We start from the raw sequence: 20968 nt of genomic DNA, 5'->3' as shown, positions 1-20968 counted from the left end.
AACGATAAATTATGTAGCACAGTATGTATTGCAAAATTCCACCTCAACTTACAAGATATACACAATTATAGCAAAATGCATTGTCACATACTTTGTACTTTCTCAGGCGAAAACGATGACAATGCTAGTACCTTCTGCCATCCTGTGGCGTAACCAAATATTGCGAATCTATTTTCCGGGTGCAATTGTCCCTATGCGCTTTCCGTAGATTGACTTTAAGCCGACGTGTATTTACGGGAAGTGTGTTGCACCAGTTTCGGGAAATAAACAGATTTATGCTGAGCAAACGATGGCTTTTTGAATGCACGATAACAAAATATAATACAACCTTATGATTCCGTTACTGATGTCGTCAACGGAGAATGTCATCAGAATTAACTTTAGACTTCGAAAATCACCAATATCATCCTATGATGATGAATAGTGACACTGGCAACATGTCCATCGACCAGGATGGGGAGTGGGGTAAGCCTTGCTTTAATATGACGAGGGCAGGTGTTTTGTTATACTTGCCAAGACTGCATATGATTTAATACACCATATGACCACAAATGTAAGGCTGCAAGTGTTCTTTCTAATGTCAACTAGTTTCATCTTGCATCAGAGACAAGGTTAGCTATTAGCATAACAACTGACGCAACCATTACGTTTCTTTGGGTAACAAACAGCCAATCCAACGCATACAACGCTGTACATCCATCTAATCCAAAATCATGTGTGATTATGATGTTGCCTTTTTAGCTTTGTGCGGTTTGTATGTGTTGTTCTGGTCACATGTTTTCAAGTGTGCATCCATGGCAAACATGTAGTAAGCATGCTCTTCAAACAGCTGTGTGTCCGTTGTTTCGTTAGTGCCTGAAACATCTTACGTTTTATAAGAATAACTCTCGGTTTGAACGTTGTTCATACAGCAGGTTACAGTAGAAAGATGTATCCAGATATACCAATACAGTAGAGTGAAGTGGTTATTTCAGTAGTGTTACTTTTGTGTATTTTCCTAATTGTATCGTACTACTTTTAATGTGTATGTAATTCTCATCTCTTGCTAGATATCAGCCTGTTTGATGAGTTGGAAAACCTGGGGGTGGCAAGTGAGCTCCTTGGAGCGCTCGAGCACGCAGACTATGTAAGTCCTTGGGGATGGAGGGGGGTGACGAATACAATCTGGGGCAAATCTGAATTTGCCAAGCACAAACAATCACACAAAAACATGGTGTAATGTGTGGAGTTGTAATAGGAGAACTGGCGAAACAGGACATCACAAACAAAAGGAGAGTGCATTGGTTAGAGATAACAAGAAACCAGTGGTGTTATATGTCCTCCCTGACTTTACTGGCCTTGTTGCTAAGTAAAAATACTGATTCCTTATACCATGTACCTCTAAATAGTTTGACTGAATGTTGTACAAGTTATATGCAACTATATAAGAGAAACTTCTAAGTTTGGAGCAGTTCATACACCTTGGTCTTAGAAAATACAGCTTTGGTAGTGCTACTTCAGCTAGGCTTTGGTTGGGGTCCACTTTTGAATATATTTGTGTGTGTTTACATAGGGAGCCAACACTCCTGGCTTGGACTTGGACTTTGACATTGACCTTGATCTGACTCCATGGAATACAGCAGGGTTGGCAAGCACCTGCACAGGTAGATAACATGAGGTCATCATCTGGTAACATCTGCTTTCATCTGACTGATGGAGAAAGTAATCACGTTTCAGAACCCTGAGTGACTCTATTGGAGACATTGATTAATCTTTTTTATTTTTTCTATTCTCAGCGAGAGTAGAAAAAAATCACATGTTTAACATCACATTTCTTGGGTCAATTAAAAGCATGAGAGACGTATTGGAAATTTGCATACCATTCAATGAGTGCATCTCTAAATGCATTGGATTCATTGTTTGTGTATGGACATGTAAACAGCAAAATAAACTTTCATGCTGCTGTACTGCCTAACATATTGTGCTCGTTTTCATTTTGTTTTAGTTTTTTTAACTGTAATGTCTAAGGAATACAGATGTAAATTAGCCTCTTGGCTTCTTCTGACAGATTACCATTGAAGTGTGAATTCAAATGTTGATTAATGTGTACTGTCCCGGCCAAATAAATCTTGGAGAGATTAATGATGATAATTCTTGGAATACATCTAATAAAGAATATGTGTGTGTACTCTAGTCTAGCAATAGAGCCTAAACTCTGTTCTATGCAATACTATTTTGAAGGTGCTGAAACCAGAGAGCTCCAACTCGGTGGTTTCGTCTGAGCTCGTTTTGTATTCGCTCATTATCAATCAATTAAAGCACCATCTGCATACCAACTTTAGCTTGTGTAGTTGTTTGTCTTTCAATGTCACTTTTTCCCGGAGGCGTTCTTGGAAGTTTTTCCCCCAGCAGAACGGCCGATAAAGTCTAGGCACCCCGGGGTCAGTCTCCTCACCAGCTTGGTAGTCCCTTCACGTGCGTTTCCTTTGTGTCCTTGTGCCTCCAGATGGTGAGGTGAGTGTGAACTCTCTGTCGCCCGCCTACACCCTGAGCTCCGTCCCTTCTCCCACCTCACTTGAAGCCCTGTCTCCGTGTTCCTCCTTGGTAAGTCACGCTCTCCGCCGCGCTTAGCATTCCAATGTACCTACGTGTTGTTCTACTGCTGTCCTCCGCCGTGAGTATTTGAATTGTATTTCCCAACTGGATCATGGTTGGTTAAATTGTATTCGGTTGATTGTTCTGAAATGCGCTCGGCGGTTGAGTTTATTTGTGCGGGTACCCGTTTTGGCACGCAGTCAACAACAAGGGGCTGGTTCCAGATGGTGCCTGAAAATTCAAACTAATTTGCTGGCATTGTGCCTTGAGATATGCACAGCCTCACATAAACACTCGCACACACCTGAGAGGCTTATTAACAAAGGCCTCAAACACCTTGTCAAGCTAATTATTCACTGTCTGTCAGTTCAATGCTCGACTCACTCCCTTAAAAAATAGGTGCCGACAACCTCCGCAGCATTAGCATAATTGACAGGGCAGATGTTTGTTTAATGGAATACATCACACAAAGAATAAGGTTGCACCTTTTATTTTGACCCCTATATAATGTCCTCTCAATAGTGCTGAATGCTACTGAAATATTTATGAGCATATTATAATTAGGGGTGTAACGGTACACGTATTTGTACCGAACCGTCACGGTACAGGCACTTCGGAGCGGTTACAGAGGTGTACCGCGGTACGTAAATGTGGCGTACATGGCGGGCAACGATCGTCGAATAGTCGAAGAGTCACGTAGAATATCGAATAATGAATGTGACTATCGTTATTTATTACAAGGCTCTTCTCAATGTTGTTGAATGCTCCGTTGGCTTGCATGGGCCTTCACAACTTCCGGTGCTGACTAGCGTCCTCGGTTGCTCAGCGACGTCAACGCCTTTGGCGGACTATTTCTCTGCTGATCAACACTACGAATGCTGGTAACAAATAAATTGTAAAAAGACACAGCGTGTGAAGTTATATTTTTTGACGTGTCTAGTTCACCGTCATGCAGGCTGTGTTCAGTCAAATAAATATGTAATTAATAGATGCAAATAAATAGCGATCCGTTTTCGGCGCATGTTGTAGGTCTATCTGCCTAAGCCTACGTTGAAATAATTTTGATGTTGAATGTTGATGGCGCAGTTGTTGAAATAAACAGATTCATACATGATTCATACAAACCATAAAAGCCTCACCTTGTGTCATTGTGTGTGCGTGTATCCGAGGTGCGTGCGTGCTTGGGGGGGTTCTTGATTGAGCGATTGTCGAATATTATTCGAATACTTCTCAGCGAATATTGAATAGTTTTTTTGCCAGAGTTGCACATCCCTAGCACACGCATTTGAAAAGTCACCATCCTGGTGTTACTATCACTGTTGCTGTGGAAAAAAAAAACGAGCCGTGCAAACCCTGCTCACAACACTATTTCAACAACCCCTGTCTGGGAATTCAGAAATGCAAATGCCATTACCAAGTTTATTGGTGTTTTCATTGCTGCTGATCTACGGCCATTCTCCGTTGTTTCAAAATTTTCCCTTTAACTATGAACCGTACCGTACCGTACCGCGACTTAAAAACCGAGGTACGTACCGAACCGTGACTTTTGTGTACCGTTACACCCCTGTACAATTATTACCCTGTGGTACCCAACTTCATTTAGGTAAGAATTAAATTCTTAAAACACAGTTAAAGAGCCAAGTGAACCCAAAACCACATAATTTATTTTTTAAACTTGGTAATTTGTGTTATAAGAGGTTCCACCCAAAACACTACGTGTACCTTCCACTCTATTGCGAACGCATATTTCGTTTTTTTGTGACGTCTGAGAAATTTTTCCGAGGTAATCTGAGGCCACGACCAAGGGGCAATCGTGGCATTGTTTGTGTGAACTTGTAGGACTCTGTCAGGGCAGTGGTGGAGTTAGGTGCCCACCATCCACGCCACGGTGTGTGTGGATGGTGAAGCTCCATCTGAGCAGCGATGTATTTAATATCCGCTTCAGAGTGAGTTTCAACGTTGCACATATGAACAGCATTATCGAATGGCACTATTCAGAGCTTCATGGTTATATAAGCCCAATGAACTATAGTTTGTCCACACAACAACATCACAAGTACAGCACATTCTACGTGGCTTCTTCTTCTGTGGTGATCATGTAGCTGGTCGGTTATCCTTGATCCATATTCTGATTTGTGTCCAGGAGGAGGCGCTGTCTCCCCAGTCCCAGCCCTCTCCCATCTCCGTCTGCTCGGACTCAAGTGGCTTCTATGATGCCCCACCACCGGCCAAGAGAGCTCCGAAGAGGACAAGCTTGGCACCCCAAGGTGAACTGAGGGGAAAAGGGCCAACACATTATTATTGTATATTGGCACCTTTACTCTTTTGCTGATAAGGACATGAATTGACGTGAATTAAAATCAGTCTAAGACTACAATGAACAGCAATGTAGTCAATTAAGTCAAATTAATAATGGTATTCTACTGACAAAAACCCATTTGGGATTTACTCTCTCAACAACAAAAACGAAATACTTCATGCATGACACTTCTTGACTCATTTGACTAACCGTCACTCTCTGGCAAGTTCAGCCTTGCTTTCGAAACCCAAAAAAAATGCTAATGTGTAGAGGTTGGCCCCTATTCCGTCTATGTCGTTTCGATAAACATTGTGCCTCTATTTATTTTGGCTTCCTTCTCTCACAGCCAAACCAGCTCAGCAGGTTAAGAGACCCATCCAGCTGAGCCCGAAGGTCTCTATCCAGCCCAAGCCCTTGATCACGGCTCTCAACCTAGCCCACGCAACAGCGCCCCTGCAGGCCAACACCATTATCATCCAGCCCCTACAGACCACGGTGCTTCCCGTTGTCAAACCAGCGCCAGTAAACATCCAACCAGCGCCCCTCACAGGTTAGAGTGTGCGCTGCACCACAAAGCAACTCATTGCATCCCACCCACACCTCATTGCATCAGACCACACTGCTGTATGTGAGACAGTCAAGGTAGACAGAAAGACTTCCCTGGTCAATAACGGATGTTCTCAATTAGGATGCTGCTCGTGTTTGATAAAACCTATTATTTTTACTTCTTGGATAACTCCAATAAATAGATGTTTTATGTCTTCGCCAGAAGATGGCACTACACTCATATATTTCCATAGGGTTATGGTAGACTGAGCGCCTTATAAATTGAGGGCGTTTCCATGTTCTCTTTAACTATATCAGTTCTCTTTAACTTATAAATTGAGGGCGTTTCCATGTTCTCTTTAACTATATCAGTTGTGGAAGTTTCCATGTTCTCTTTAACTATATCAGTTGAGGAGGTTTCCATGTTCTCTATAACTAAAACGATCACGAGGATAATCTATTATTGCTTATTTTTATATTGCCCAAACCCAGTCTGTTTGCTCAGTGACCAAACCCAGTCTGTTCGAGGGAGGTTAAGCATGCACCAGACTTTGTCATAGCTTTATTTAGTCTCCTAACAATACAGACTCTATAGAAGGCTGAATCACACACACACACACACACACACACACACACACACACACACACACACACACACACACACACACACACACACACACACACACACACACACACACACACACACACATTCTTTACAGCTGCTCCCCGACGCCCACACACACTTTGCGTTGACCGGTTGTTTGTTATTAAAAGAGGACCGTGATTTGGCGGATAATGAAGGATGGTTCCTGGCACTGGCTGGAGGTATACTTACAGGCAGTGTTGTGCCTGAACGCGTTCATTGAACGATACTTCATGAACTCGTTCATATTTTGGGCGAACGTGAACTGAACGTACTGTATTACTGCCTGATGAACGTTACTGTGAACTCGTTCATTCTGGTGTTCGGTTTAACTTCGTTCAATAGGGGGGTTATTTGATTATCAACACAGCGGATGCCGGATGCGCTTGCAGAACGCTGTGTTGTTTGACCAGTTGCCATGGTTATTGAATTTTTAATTATAAATATGTACACTTTATGTTGAAAGTAAAGGCCGTCGCGATTCCCATTGAAACGCATTGCGCAGTGATTATTCTTCAAAACGAGAGCTGTTCAATTGTGAAAAAGAATCATTGCTTGTTGGCCGGGAACGGAAAGGGGGGCTGTTTTTACATTTGGTTGTAGTCTTTTCGCTTGGTTCTCCGTCTCAACAGTAGGGCAAGAACTGAGCGAAAAGACTACAACCAAACGTGGACACCCACCCTTTTAGTTTCCGGCCAACGAGCAATGAGTCTTCCAACAGAAATCAATGGGAATTACAAAATGCGCTAAATGTGCAATAAAACACGATCTAAACTGTATTTCGCTCAGATACTTGATTCAACATCTCTATTTCATCCTAGACAAACAACAAAGGGGGCTCAATGTTCAAAATGCCGGAAGAAAATAATAGCTCACAGCAACGTATTGAAAAAAAGAACTATGAAGTAGTTCATTTTTTGGAACTGTGACCTTGGTTCAAAATTTTGAATTATGAACGTTTAACTGAACTAGTTCATTTTAAAATTTGGAACTGAACTTTGAACTAGTTCACGTAGAAAGTGAACTTTCCCGACACTGCTTACAGGAAACCCATGTTATGCTAGGTAGTGGCTGGTGGCTAGGCTCCCCATCATGACCCCCTGCAGCAGTATTCACATCCCCTTGTTAGGGGTGTAACGGTACACTGAAGGCCCGGTTCGGTTCATACCTCGGTTCAATGAAGGGAAAAGAAAAAACAAAAATGCAGAAGGCAATTATTTTTTATTGTCTCAGGTTGTACCACCTAGTGTCATACAGTCTCTCGCCTGAGCTAGCTGCAACAGCCTGAACTTAAACCGGATCGCGATAGCCGCGACAGCTACGTTAGCATTGTGACCTCATAGCAGCACGACATAGTGTAGCCTCCTAATAAATCCAAGGAAAAGAACGCGCACAATGAGCAAAGGTCAACCATATAAGACGTCCAAGAAGGACGGCAAACTTTTGTGCGACATTTTCTTCAATAAACTATGCTTTCGCCGTTGTCCAGAAATAACTTCTGGATAATTTGTCTATTTATTATTACTGTCTCACGGAAGTGCGATTCTGTCGACCAATCAACGGACTGCGTGTGTAGCTCGAACTTGCCGGCACCCTTTCAGGTGTCTCAGTTGTCCCTGAAGATCGCGGATCTAACATTAGTTCGGCATTACATTAATTAATTCACACGCCATTTTTATAAAATTTTATACCGTGTATTCTCCGTGTAAATCCATGCACCGAACCGCAACGTCCGTACCGATTCGGTTCAATACGAATACATGTATCGTCAAGGGCCTAACTTTGGTTTGAGAAGTGGGGGGGACACAATAATCCGGGGGGTTTTGGTAACCAATACAAAATCCGGGAAATAATTAAATTGATCATCATGCTAAATTCTGCCAGAATAAATATGCATAATCAAAATGATCCAAACCTTTAATTTAAAGAACGTTTCTTTATTCAATCATCGTATGGACAGAAGTCAGTGAACCAAAGTTACTGATATAATCATTTTCCTCCTTTAAAGGTGATCTTACATTATCAGGCCCTGAACAGGCACCTGCCACACCTCCACCTGATCTCTTATATGAATAGGGTGACCAGATCACAATTCACCAGATGTGGGACAAGGACTATGTTTGTGTGGGACAATGTGGGTTATCAATCCATCGAGTTAGTCTAAAATATTTTTAAAAAAAGAAACATTTCTATTTTGTCCCTTTGCTTATAACATATGCTTTGCCATCTGGTTTATTCAGTATCACACAACAGCCTGCTGTACAAACTTAACAAACATATCTCATTTAACTGGAACTTTCCCAAGTTCTCTCATGTTAGAAAACATAGTAGGCATGGAGCTCTCATGCTATTTCCCAGTGCCTCAAGTTAACAGCCCTGACTGTATACAATCAAAAAGAACGGACAGTCAAGGCTACAATTGTTATTTCAAGTATTTGAACTTTAATGTGCCTTTTCTCCAACAACAGAGAGCAACAACCTAACCCCAGCACAACACAAAACATTACATTAAAAGTGTTTGCTCTAGTCAAACAATATACTGAACCACATATTCAAGTAGAACATGCACTGGATTAGGCTACATGGAGTACATAGCCTGATTATCTGTACAAAACAAAACTCACTCAGCTCAGAATCACATAGATTAACTACACAAAATAAATGCATTTGAAAATGATCTGCTTTTACTGGACAATGCCAACTAAAGGCACACCTGTGTATACAATTAGGCGCTACATTAAATAACAACGTTTTTTTGTGAGTCCCACATTGTTTGTGTCGTTTCACGTCATATTCAGGAAAAATGACTCAAGCAAACTTCACACAAAACTATACCAGACTCGCCTTTCACTGGTTTCACCCAGGGATAGATAGTTTCCCAATCTTTATTGTAGCTGCATTTCCTGTTTAGTCGTACGAGTCGTGCTTTCCTCCGTCTCGTGCTGCACGCCGTTCTGACCTGATTTGTTGGTGGGCGTGCCTTTAACCTGCGTATGCTTCCCAGTTTGATTGACATGATCATACAAACCCCGCCCCCTGATGACAGCCCTCGCTGTTGTCTCCACACACAGCTATTTGATAAATGCCAGATTATAAAACAAGTATTTAAAAAAATGATAATAATCGAGTCTGACTGTCAATAACAATGCGGGACAACGTCTCAATTTGCGGGACGTGCAATAAGTAATGGAAATGCGGGACATCTGGTCACCCTATGAAAGCAGAGTTGAGTTATCCTATTGAGCCCGTGGTGTCTGAGACTAACGTTAAAGTAAACTAGCAGCGAGAGAGACTGCTGACACTGCTGTGATGTGCTCTGGGGGTGCACATCACAGTAAACATTTCTCCACCTGCAACTTGAGCACCGGGAGTCAAACTGTAAAACTCCAGAGGTTTATGTAGGTCACAAGAGGCAAGGGGGTCGGGGAAGATGCTCTTCATACCATCTGCAGAGGACCGGCTGCTTCAAGAGCAGCCGGTCCAAGTAATGGCAAATATGACGATCATTTGATAATATGACGATCATTTGATAACCATGTCATTGGTGTGTGTATTTATTATTCTGACATTATTTAAAGACTGCTTTTGTCTTAACCCACGGAGCTCGCATTCCAGTGCTCTCACCCGGCACGCAATGGCAGGCTGCAGTTCACTTTTTGGCCAAAGGGGGCACTGTGTAGGTTGCATAAAATTTGAATGGGAAATTTTAATTTCAAAATATCAATTTGGCTGAGATTGCATTTTGTTCCAATTAACATAAAAAAATACTTTTGCAAAGTTTTGAAGAATTCCATTGAGATTTAGAGGTGGCACCTAACACATCACACACACATCACACACAACAATTTGCAATTTTTAGTCGAATTGCCTAAAGGTTGACCTGGAAATGTTGAGTACAGTGAACTTTTATACAGTAACATGTTCTATAGGGTTATCAAAGTAAAAGTTGTTAGTTTGCCCTTTGGGCAACTTGGGCATTTCTCAGAATTCAAGTTTCAAGATTCTCCATTAATTTGTCTTATAGAAATAATTAATGGAGGTCCATGGGACATGTTCACGTGGCCTTACCCTGAATTTTGTGCAGCAGTGATGGATGTCGGACGAACATTAAGTATAATTGACTTTATGGTTAAACACAAGGGGCGATACTGACACATTAATAATAACAAACCCTCTCTAGTGGCTAACTCACTGACAACTAACAGGGCCTAATGGTAAGAGCTGACACTAACTAAACTTCAAACTTAATTGCTCAGTCTGTGCCAGAGTCTGCTCCACAGAGCAACATCACCAGGGAGAAAGACAGAGGAAATGGAACCTGAACTCTGAACCTAGCCAGTGCGTCTCCCCCCAGATATGTCTCCCCACCCACCACCCAAAAGTAACCGTCCTATTCAGGGATTAGCTTGCGTTTGCAGCGGCGGAGGTTCTGCTTTTGGTTCCGGTCATGTTCAACTGCCTGCAGCACATTCTGGGGGTGCTGCACCTCCGCTTGACGAAGCCAGTGCCAAAGCGTTGCTCAGGGATGTGCATGGGGAGATCAGCGGGCTTGTGCTCCAAGATCCCTCTGGCAAGTGCACACTTGTCATCATTGTGCACCTTGCTGCTGAAGAGAGCCAGGGGTAGTATCTCAACTGTCAGGTACCAACGATTCCTCTCCATCGCCTTAATCGCTGATGCTGCAATGCCCTCATCTACAGACTTGTATGCCTGCAAGTGGTGATAGTGTCAGGTCATTCCAGGCAGCATCTACAGCTTTCTCGCAGGTCAACCACCACTTTGCATAGATGTGCAGGGGTTTTTCTAGAAAGAATTCACAAGGGGGAAAACATCAATGGCGAGAGAGCAAAGCGACCGAGCGGGGGAGAAGGTGTGGAAGGGGGGGTTCCCCCCCCTTCCGCGGTGCGGAGCTTTTGAAAATTTTGAAAATTTGGTGCGAGGGACCAAATCCGCATCAAAAGCTCTATGGTGCGGAGCTTTTGAAAAAAAACGACATTTTAAAAACACTGTAAACTAAGTCACCAAACGCTATATTTTCTTTCTTCTCAGACACTCTCAGATTCACTGAACTGATAAATTTGGTTCGGGAGAAGAGATAAAAGCCCGCCTACACTGTAAACTGATCGGTTGACTTACCGATCCAGGCCAATCAGGAGGCGCCTGAGGCTCACGTGCACACTGCCTCATGCACAGTTTCTAGATCCCTCTCTGTTGTGCTGCGCGCTCGCTACACAGATGCGAACGCGGTTAGGAACACGTCTGTCTCCTGTGCGCGGTCTTGCTCGCTCGCTCTCCATTCCGGGAGATTTTAAGTAATTTAAAATTTTCGACAAGGAGGCGCTGGGTTGAAACAAGGAGGCGCAGCGCCCCTCTTTCCCGGTTTAGATTAACCCCTGGATGTGTGTAATGAAAATGGCAAATGCCCGAATCTTTGGCACCTGCTGCCGCATGTGGTAACTGTGCCCTTGGGAAGCAACTCGATGTGCTGCTCCATCAAAGCCAGCTTGAGAGTATAGAGCAGGTTGGCCATCCATCGTGCCTTGTGGAGTGCCTCCGCTCGTTAGAAGGCTGCGGTCTGCTATTCACCATCTGCATCCAGAAACACAAGACACAGCTGCACAAACTCATGGTAGTCACCTTGCTTGTGGTCCGTGACTTATTTTGCGCACCTGCCAAGTTCAGCACGTAAATGTCCCAGGAGTGGTTGCTCGGTGTTGCCAGGAATGTAGCGGGACTATTGGCTGCTGGATTCTTGTGGTAACAGGTTCCATTTCTCTCACAGACGTGTGAACAAGGTAACCTCTGGCGAGTGTGATGTCTCCACCTTCAGGTCTGTGAAAACCTGGTTCAGGAGGACCTCACCAATGTGGTGCCGGCACCCAGGCCAAAGCTGTGGTCGGCCCAGTGAGAGCTGTATGGCAATACAGGCTGCTGTGAGATGGCCGGTGATTGACGTAGTGGTGTCAAAGGCCGTGTTGACAACCTGGTCAGCGCAGCACCAGTCCTGCAGCAACTTGCATGTCAACTGGGAAATGATCCCTCCACATGCCTCATTGGTCTGCTTCTTATGCGCCGGGACACCAAGCAGTTTCAGCCGCTCTGCATCTCCAACCTCTGTAAGATGCTCCTCCAACTGGCGCACATTGCTGAGCATCGGTGTTAACTTGCTGTCCCAGTGTAGGGTGCACAATAGAGGGGGTGTCCACTGCTTGCGCTGTTCCTCACTGATTGTCTCCAGCACTTTGCGTCTTGCTCGGTCAGCTGTTTCGTAAAATCCAGAGAGAGTGTACATTCACCGCCTGACTCTGCAACAAGGCCACGCGTGAATGCAGCCTGTTGCATTGGTGACATCTTCAACCTTGTAGCCAGGGACACGACACTTGGTCGGCTAACAAAGTCATGTGGAATGAAGACGTTTGTTCCAGTCTTCTTATGCTTGGGGGATGTTTAGCCCTCCGATGGTGGATAGACTGTTAGTATCCTCCTCTGACTCCTCATCACTCTCAGACTCCAAGCTGGACATTGCCGTCATCACCTCAAGCTCCTTTTCACAGCGGAACTGCCTGGCTGCTGCGGAAGCTTGACGCTCCTATCACCACTTCACCTTTTTGTCCAATACACCTAATGTGACTACTCTGTCAGTCTTCATGCTGGCCAAGAAAGCTAAGTCTTCTGGGTTATCAATCAGCTTTTCAACAATTCGAAATGTGGCATCAAGTCTGCACTCCATTTTCTCCAATTGTTTCACTGTAGTCTCACTCGAGCGCTTGGCCTGGGAGATTTTCTGCAGCTTGTTGTTAGCATTGACTAAGTCTACCATCTTGTGGCATGCTTGTGTGTGCCAATACCTATTAATAAAACTTAAATTATACAACTACAGATATGGTAGTAATGTGTAATACATACCCAACACAGAAAGATCACCTCAGTTTTCTTGAGCTGTAGTATTGTTTATCTCAGATCTCCATTGCGACCATTGAGCACTGCTAACCACTTTATCCAGCAAAAACAGTTGTGCGGTGGTTGTTTCTACATATATTGGAACACTTATTGCACCCAGCCATATCAAAATTCAAGAATTGTGTTTTATGATGCACTCTTGAGAAGCCACTCCTGATTCTTAGACATGTACCTTTCTACAAAAGATACCTTAATCCCAACCTGTTTAATGACTGGTTTCTAAAATAATCTGGAAGCCACTTCAGATAAAAGCATACAAAAATAGAGACTTGGTTGTTTGGGATAAAAGCTGCAAACCTGGAATGGATTTAAACACACACACACACACACACACACACACACACACACACACACACACACACACACACACACACACACACACACACACACACACACCAGAACTGTTTATGCAGAGCAGAAGCAGCCGTCTGTAATCCGAGTGCTTTGTTTGCTGTATGTTCCTCCCAGGACATCGCGTAGTGCTGCCACAGCCGGGCCAAGTGCTGCAGATCCAGACGACCCAGGCCCTCCCGGGTCATGTGGTCACCTTGCCCAGTCTGGGCCAGGAGAGGCCGGCCCCCGTGGTTCCGGCTCAGACCATCGTCCCCGTCATGCTCCGGGCCCATTCCTCTGATGACGATGTGAGTCCTGGTCTGAACAGATCTATAATGCATACATGTTCACATGGGTACACTCCAGTGCCACTGGGAAACTGCACTTGGTCTTAACAAGACCAAGTGCAGGTGGATTGGAAGAGACGTTTCAGAGGCCAAAAATGTCCTGCATACGTAATTGTATCTATTTATGATTTATAAAGTTGTGTATTGTATTTATTTTCTTAAACTTTAATTTTCCCCTGGTTTGATCTGTCTGCGATTTAACATGACATTTTTTTCAATAGAGATCTAGCCAAGACAGCAGCAGCAGCATACAATCTAATACATTACAACATAAAGAGAATAGCATCACCACATAGAATACTAAAGGTTATACATTTTGCATGGTAGGCATAAGCAAGACCTACAGCGCCAGGCAGTTACATTGACCTGCATCAATCTTTGGCTCGATATACTGCATACATATTGGACTATATAAAGCAAACGTTTTTTTGTCATTTGTTAAACCTCAAAGACATTTTACGTGAATGAACACAGACACCAACTGAGTTTTTTAGTTCTAGAAGACGGATTCAATGAAAATCCTTTTATATTCATTGCCTAGTTCCATCAAGTGAATTAAAAGAAATATCTATCATTGAACAAAACGTATAACAAATATAGTTATAAGAGCTTTTTCTCATGACATGTCCAATTCGGCCTGTGAATATATACATACTGGAGTTGGAATATTTTGGATATGTAGTGACTGTGTGATTCTTGCCAAGTCTCTCGCTTCGTCTGGGACACGGTCCAATATACATTCCGTCATCCCAACCTATTTTTAGCGTCTTTAAATTCCACAAGCCATTAACTCTAATTATTGAATGAAATACTAAAACCTAAATTGCCAGTGCAGACACAGTCCAACCGCACCTACTATTATTTATTTCCATCCACACCTCTGGGGAAAAAAAGGACTATTTAATTTCACGCACTACGTTAACTCCCCGAAACCAGCCCGTCACCAGGAAATATGTTTGTATTTCTACTGAAATAATGGAACATCACGCAGGTCCATGGGCGATCTCGACAATCAGGCATATAAACAGGGGCGCTGTTTATGCTTAGCGAGGGTTTAATGGAAAAATCCTGCCATTAGGTAACGATAAATCATATTTGGAATCTTTGGTCCGTTCACCATAATGAAGGGACCAGAAAATGATGTCAGCACAGCTGCAAATGCACACGGGCTATAGCCTACACAGAGCAGCCTGACCTGTAAGCTTACCCCCTTCTCACTCTGTCGTCCTTGGCCTTGGTTAATGACAGTGCAAGGGCAGCTATGATCGCGCGTCGCAGCTTGCAGGGGATCTCATAAGGTACTGTTTACCTTGTGTCGTCCGGGCCGGCTCGCGAGTCCGACTTTGGAAAACACAGAAGAAAACTTAATTACAGCCCTCGGTTTGTTTAAACTACACGCCTGTGGTTTCTCAATATAATTCTCGGCATCTTTTACACACGCCAGCCTTAATTTTCGATGGGAGCGTTTATTGCCCTGCGGTGAAAGTCTTTGGTTCGGTTTGATGGCTTTTGGATTTTAATACGTCCTTCTGTTGGGGTGTAGAGTTCAGTGCCGGAAAGTCCTTTTCCACCCTGCTCTCGCTTTCTCTCAGACTACATCTCCCAAGGTGACTTGTTGCACTGCCAGACCAAACATGGCCACCAGGGTTTCTTTTCTCTCCAGCGTAATCCTTTTTTTTTTTAAATGTTCTGACTTGTGGTGTAGAAGAAGAAACAGTTATCTTGTTTGTTTTTCATGTCATTACACTTTAGAAATTTTTATTTTATTAGGCTGAACTACACATTTTTTGAGTGTCACATCGTTTATCTAAAGAGATTTGTGGTTATTCGCGGGGGGATAACATTTTTTATCCAACTTTGTATCTTGTTGACATCTCGACGAAGGACACGTGGGCCTGGGGCAGGATCTTCCCCATTCCATGGAAACTTTGATCACGACCTCAGGGCTGCCACGGTCCACTCAGCACTCAGTCTGTTCCCAGTCGTTTCACAACCATTCTGTGGGGTTGTTTCATAATCAAACCTCCATAATATGTCGTCAAATTATTTAGTTTTTGTTGTGAATATCAACCGTTGACCTCTGTTCATAACACCACTTGTTCTGATTACCGTGGGCCTACTGGAGAGTCCGGGTTCCAGACCCTGAGTAACACCAATCCCCTAAGGCCGACACAAACACCCCCCCCCCCCTCTAGTGTAGGAAGCTGGCCCGGGTTGGTCAGCTTTTACAATAACAATTCCGTCCATGATGAGGCGGGGCTGGGCGTTGTAATCGTGTGAAATAAATGAAACAATGTACGATTTTTGGCTGCGTCGCCGATGTCCAGGAAACCCTTTGCCAGGCTCTCAAGTGAAAGAGGCCTTTTTAAAAATATAGATAAAAAAGTACAGCAAGTGTATGCAATAATTGTTTGGCCATGAGGGAGAATCTTCACTGCTTTAGGTTTAGCAGCTTCCTTGTTGTTTTCTGATGGACGGTGCCAATAGTGGGTACATTCTTCGCATAACCAACCCCCGTGGGAGAGGAATCCCTAACAGCGGTAGCGTCACGCTGCAAACTCACCGGTTCCTCTCCAAACTCCGGACTCACTGTGCCAAGTCATCTGTGTTGCAGCGGCTGTGTGTGGTCTCGAAATACATACAATCCATATCATAACTTCACCACATTGTGCTGGTGTTTGGGCCTACAGCTGTCTTCACTTTATGAGCTTCAGTGGTTTGGCTACAGCACAGTAGTTAGCATGAGGATTTTTTTGAGGGAGGGGTGGGTATGAGTATAAAATGCCTATTAGGGCTGCCACTCTTGTGCTAGGTGTACATTGTGTGTGTGTGTGTGTGGTGCTGTGTGTGTGCACGTGCTTGCGTGTGTACTATCATGGTCCGAGGTTAGGCTATGTAAGCCTGGGTGTGGAACTGCTGCTAATAATTATGTATCTCGGGCAGGTGCTCCACAGGGCAGGGGGATTTGGGACAGCTGTAAACAGCCATCAGGGATCTAGTCACTGTTATAACGGACCGCAGAACATTAGGGGATTAAGATGATGCATCGTGGGCTGTGAACCCACTCTTGCTTCTCCAGACGTTACCAATCATACCTAGGAGGGACTCTCCAGATTTTAGCCTTTGCTCGTCCCAAAGACTTGTGTTGAAGTCGGGTGGAACCCTGAGAGAAGCCTTTTACCGAACTGATGTATTTCTCTGTTATAGTTTTTGCCTACTAACTAATGCTGCTTACCAGACATGCCACATGGTTTTAAAACAGGACCATCTGGGAAGTCATCCGTGGAAACTTCTTGAATAGGGGCGGGCACTTCAAAAAAAGTTTTGGCAGGTGATCAGATACCGCCCATCTATTACTGTCTACCACGCATCAAGTAGATCATGTGTTTCCGCATAGGTCACCAATGGAGCGATCCATTGGTACGGACACGCTTGAATTGCAGCCTGGCTAGATGGATTCATCTTAATCTACGATTTTCTGCTGCCTCGCAAGGTTACAATTCTGTTGCTTTAAGGAAGAATATTAAGTGTTCTGCGCTTTAACTCCATGTGATAGTACTATCTTGTGTTCAGTCCCCATATGAAAACCAATTATTATAATTCACCCCTGATTTTACTGAGGCATTCTCATGCATGAATGGCCTTAAGTCACACTTACACACCACTTATTTATTCTTTATTTGTTTACTTGTTTATTCCTCTTTTTTCCACTTTCACTTTGACCCTCAAACTTCCGCCATTCCACCTGTGGAACACACGCCCCAGCGTTACCAGCGTTTATCTCCTCTCGTAAACTCGGGTCAAGGTTTTCATCCTTCCTTGTTAAATGAGGAACCTCCCATTTGAACGGTTTTACTGGCAGTCACACACTTCCTGCCGAATTGACCCTAAGCCCCATTGGATGGTAAAATGGGTGTCGGTAAACAGCAGGTTGTGTTTTGGTGTGTTATTGGGCTGTTTTGCTCCGTGTCCTGGCATATCTCTGTCCGTTAGATGGTTTGTTAAATAAGCATCCTGTGAGCGAAAACATATACCTACCTGCATTCTCGTTCAACTGTTGGCAAGAGCAACTGAGCTGAACTTGAATGGAGCAAGTGCTAGTAAATGCCCTGCTAAAGGGGAGCTCAGCACAGAAAAATGTGATTATCTCAACCACAGCTCTTTGAGGTCCAAGGAACCAAGCTTCTCATCAACAGCCTCATCAAATGAAAATGTCCGGATTTCATAGGCAAGAGGGTTCCTGTTTCTCCATCTTTGCTGCGTTCATGTTTTTCTGGTGAACTCTATTGTTGTGGCGTGAGGTGAAGTTCCCCCAACCCCCATCCCCACTCTTTCTCTGGGTGGACATGTTCCTCCAAATTTCCCAGGCTCGGCCCGATGGCAGCGGTCCCAGATCGGGGCCTGAGAGGCTCCCACATCGGAGCCTGAGACAGTCTCGTTCCTCAGGAGACGAAACACAAATACAGATTCCAAACAACTTCATCACCAGCCCGGGCTCTAGGGGTCCCAGGGTCCCCTCAGCGGCCCACAGCGTTCACACCATCTAAGCAGACTGATTAGGGAGGGCACAGAGGAGCGACCGGGAACTAACCGGACAATGAAGGCTTTTGACTCTTTGTAGCTGTCGGCCATGTGGATTAGCATTTGTGTGTTTTGTTTGCAAGACACACACACACACACACACACACACACACACACACACACACACACACACACACACACACACACACACACACACACACACACACACACACACACACAAAGAAGAATCCCCCCTCTCCCCCAACAAGCCTTTGATTTTCAGTTAGCACTCCTTTGCCCTTTTTATTAATGCCAAACCCAACAACCTATTAGCTTGTTGTTAGGTCTGTGTCTAAAACCGGGGCGGGAAAACAAGCAAGCAAGCTCATATATCCATCGTTTCGGACCGTTTTCGATGAGGTCGTTCTCCCAAGTGAACCACGCAGGCGAAGAGGATGCAGATGCCCGGTTTACTCACAGAAGAGACCGAGCGTGCAAAGCTCAAGCTCTTCAGTTATCAGGAGTCACTACAGCTGCACAGTTTTCCGTATGGAGTACATGCATGCTATGTCCCGGTGTTTACATCCGCGATTCAAGCCCATTCCTCATGCAGTGACGTGGCCCTGTAAACACATCCTCCGGCACGGCCCGAGGGGATGGGACCCCCTCGCACCTTCCTCCCCTAAAACCCCTTTGATGTGCCCCCAACCCCACCACCACAGCCGCCTCCACCACCACCATGTACCACTCAGCCAGGGCGTGTAATTCCCCTTAAACACGAGAGTGACCGTGTATGCACACTGGAGGACTCGCAGTAGGCCGGGGGTTATTAACCAGGCGTGCGTGATTCTGTTTTTCTTTGGTCAGACTGTGACACGTCTCCCAACATGTGTTTGTTATTGTCCTCTGTAATGGAACAATGTGGCTCTCCAAACCAGAGGAGGCCAGGCTAGGCTTCCACGTAGGAACATCCTGCCCTGCCTTCACTGGCTGATGCACGCGCACATGAAGACACACACCGACACTGCACTGTAACACACATCCTCATAGACTCCCACATAGTTCCATTCACTTCGTCTCCAATTTGTCAAGCTCCTTATCAGCCCCGCTGTTCTCCTAGACTTCACTTCTTACATTCCGCCTGCTTATCCCATTCATCTGCTTCAGAGAGCTGGGTTTCCGAGCGCTGGGGATGGCGCAGGTGTGCACATGGTTTAACGTTTGTTTTCATTTTAATTGAAACAAGGAAGAGACTCGTGTGGATTAGCAAAGCCACAAAACTAAATTAAAAAAGGAATGAACAAAGGTCTGTGTATTTCAAATGTCAGATTGCGGGCGTCTGTGTTGCTGTGGCTTGGCGGTTTCTTTGGCAGTCAATCTTTAATAGAAGCTAAACCCAATCTTTCAAGCATTTGTATGAACATGAAGTCATTCTATGTGTTTTAGTGTATGACCAAGACCAGCAGGTGCCACAGATGGTCGGATTACGACTGTGCTGTGGCTTCCCAGTTGTCGACAACCGTTAAACAACGACAAGCACTCCGGCCATTCCATAACGGACGTGACCTGGAAGAAAATAGGAAATTAGTTCTAATATGTGAAAACAATTTCTCTCTCTCTTTCTCTTTCTCTTTCTCTTCTCCTCCCCCCCCCCCCTCAGTCCAAGGTGGGCCAGAGGCAGCAGCGGATGATCAAGAACCGCGAGTCGGCCTCGCTCTCCCGGAAGAAGAAGAAGGAGTACCTGCAGACGCTGGAGGTGCGCCTGAAGATGGCGCTCTCCGAGAACGAGGTGCTCAAAAATGAGAACGGCCACCTCAAGAAACAGCTGGACGGCCTGCTGACCGAGGTGAGGGGACGGAGACAGTGTCTCATTTGGATGGCACGCTTCAGTTGACGTAGGCTGAGGAAGTCCTTTGTTGACAAGCTTGTTGTGCACTCAATGTGGTTTGCGGTTTGGTTGCTGAGGAATGGGAATCTCCTTGGAGATGGGGAAATCAGATCAAAATAAATCAGGCACGTCTCAGCCTGACTTCACCAGACACAATGTGGATAATGCCGTCAGAGAGTCTGACAAGTTACAGAATCCCTGTGGTGTAGGTATTGCATAAAAAATAAGTTTGCAGAGACATGCATTTGTCCGATTTCTGAGCAATCAAGGCATTTTCGTCTTAGGACGTCGGCCAAGTATTTTCCAAAAGTAGTAGGCTGTCTGATTTGGTGTTGGCGGGGTGGGGGGGGGGGATAGTGCAGTGTTTAGAGGGTTTTCGACTCCCAGCTCTAAAGGAATCAGCTTCAATCTCCAAAGCCAGCTGCCCTAAGATTCGCCAACCCTCCTACCTGCTGCTGTTAATGACATGTTTTAAAATATCCAATATGAATTGACTGAGTTGCTTTGGTTAAAGGCTTCCACTCAATAGCAATCAGCGGACTGTATGCACTGCATCTTGACCCATGGTTTCCCTTGCAGAACACAGTCCTGAAGACCACCGCCCCCAAGAGGAGAGCCGTGTGTCTCATGGTGGTCGTGGTCTTCCTCATGATCAACGTCGGTCCCATGAGGTGAGTGTGCCACCGCGGACACAGAACCCCCACTAAAGTGCGGGAGTTTGTTTTCGGGCACTTCCTTTTGTAATTGCTGGTTTAGTGACTTGCAGTGAGATAAGGTCTCTAATTGCTCCTAAAGTGCTGTACACTTTTGAGGGGAAGTTTCTGTTAGCGTTGCAACAATACAAAATAATACACTCT

The 20968-nt window shown here is 44.7% G+C and overlaps 1 protein-coding gene across 1 annotated transcript in view; it reads left to right on the top strand.

Annotated features, from left to right (window-relative positions):
* Nucleotides 1-205: 205 nt before the first annotated feature.
* The window catches only part of atf6 (activating transcription factor 6), a 37744-nt gene continuing 16981 nt past the window's right edge, over nt 206-20968 (top strand). Inside the window, exons 1-9 of the mRNA XM_030373533.1 lie at nt 206-465; nt 1050-1126; nt 1553-1643; nt 2486-2583; nt 4718-4841; nt 5220-5423; nt 13491-13663; nt 19884-20069; nt 20691-20782. Coding sequence (XP_030229393.1) covers nt 363-465; nt 1050-1126; nt 1553-1643; nt 2486-2583; nt 4718-4841; nt 5220-5423; nt 13491-13663; nt 19884-20069; nt 20691-20782 — 1148 coding nt within the window. The 5' untranslated portion in view covers nt 206-362. The remainder of the gene's footprint in view (nt 466-1049; nt 1127-1552; nt 1644-2485; nt 2584-4717; nt 4842-5219; nt 5424-13490; nt 13664-19883; nt 20070-20690; nt 20783-20968) is intronic.

The sequence above is a fragment of the Gadus morhua genome, chromosome 12, assembly GCF_902167405.1.
Source record: "Gadus morhua chromosome 12, gadMor3.0, whole genome shotgun sequence".
In the NCBI taxonomy this organism is placed as follows: Eukaryota; Metazoa; Chordata; class Actinopteri; order Gadiformes; family Gadidae; genus Gadus; species Gadus morhua.
The sequence above is the reverse complement of the archived record's forward strand: the minus strand, read 5'-3'. Positions and strand labels throughout refer to the sequence as shown.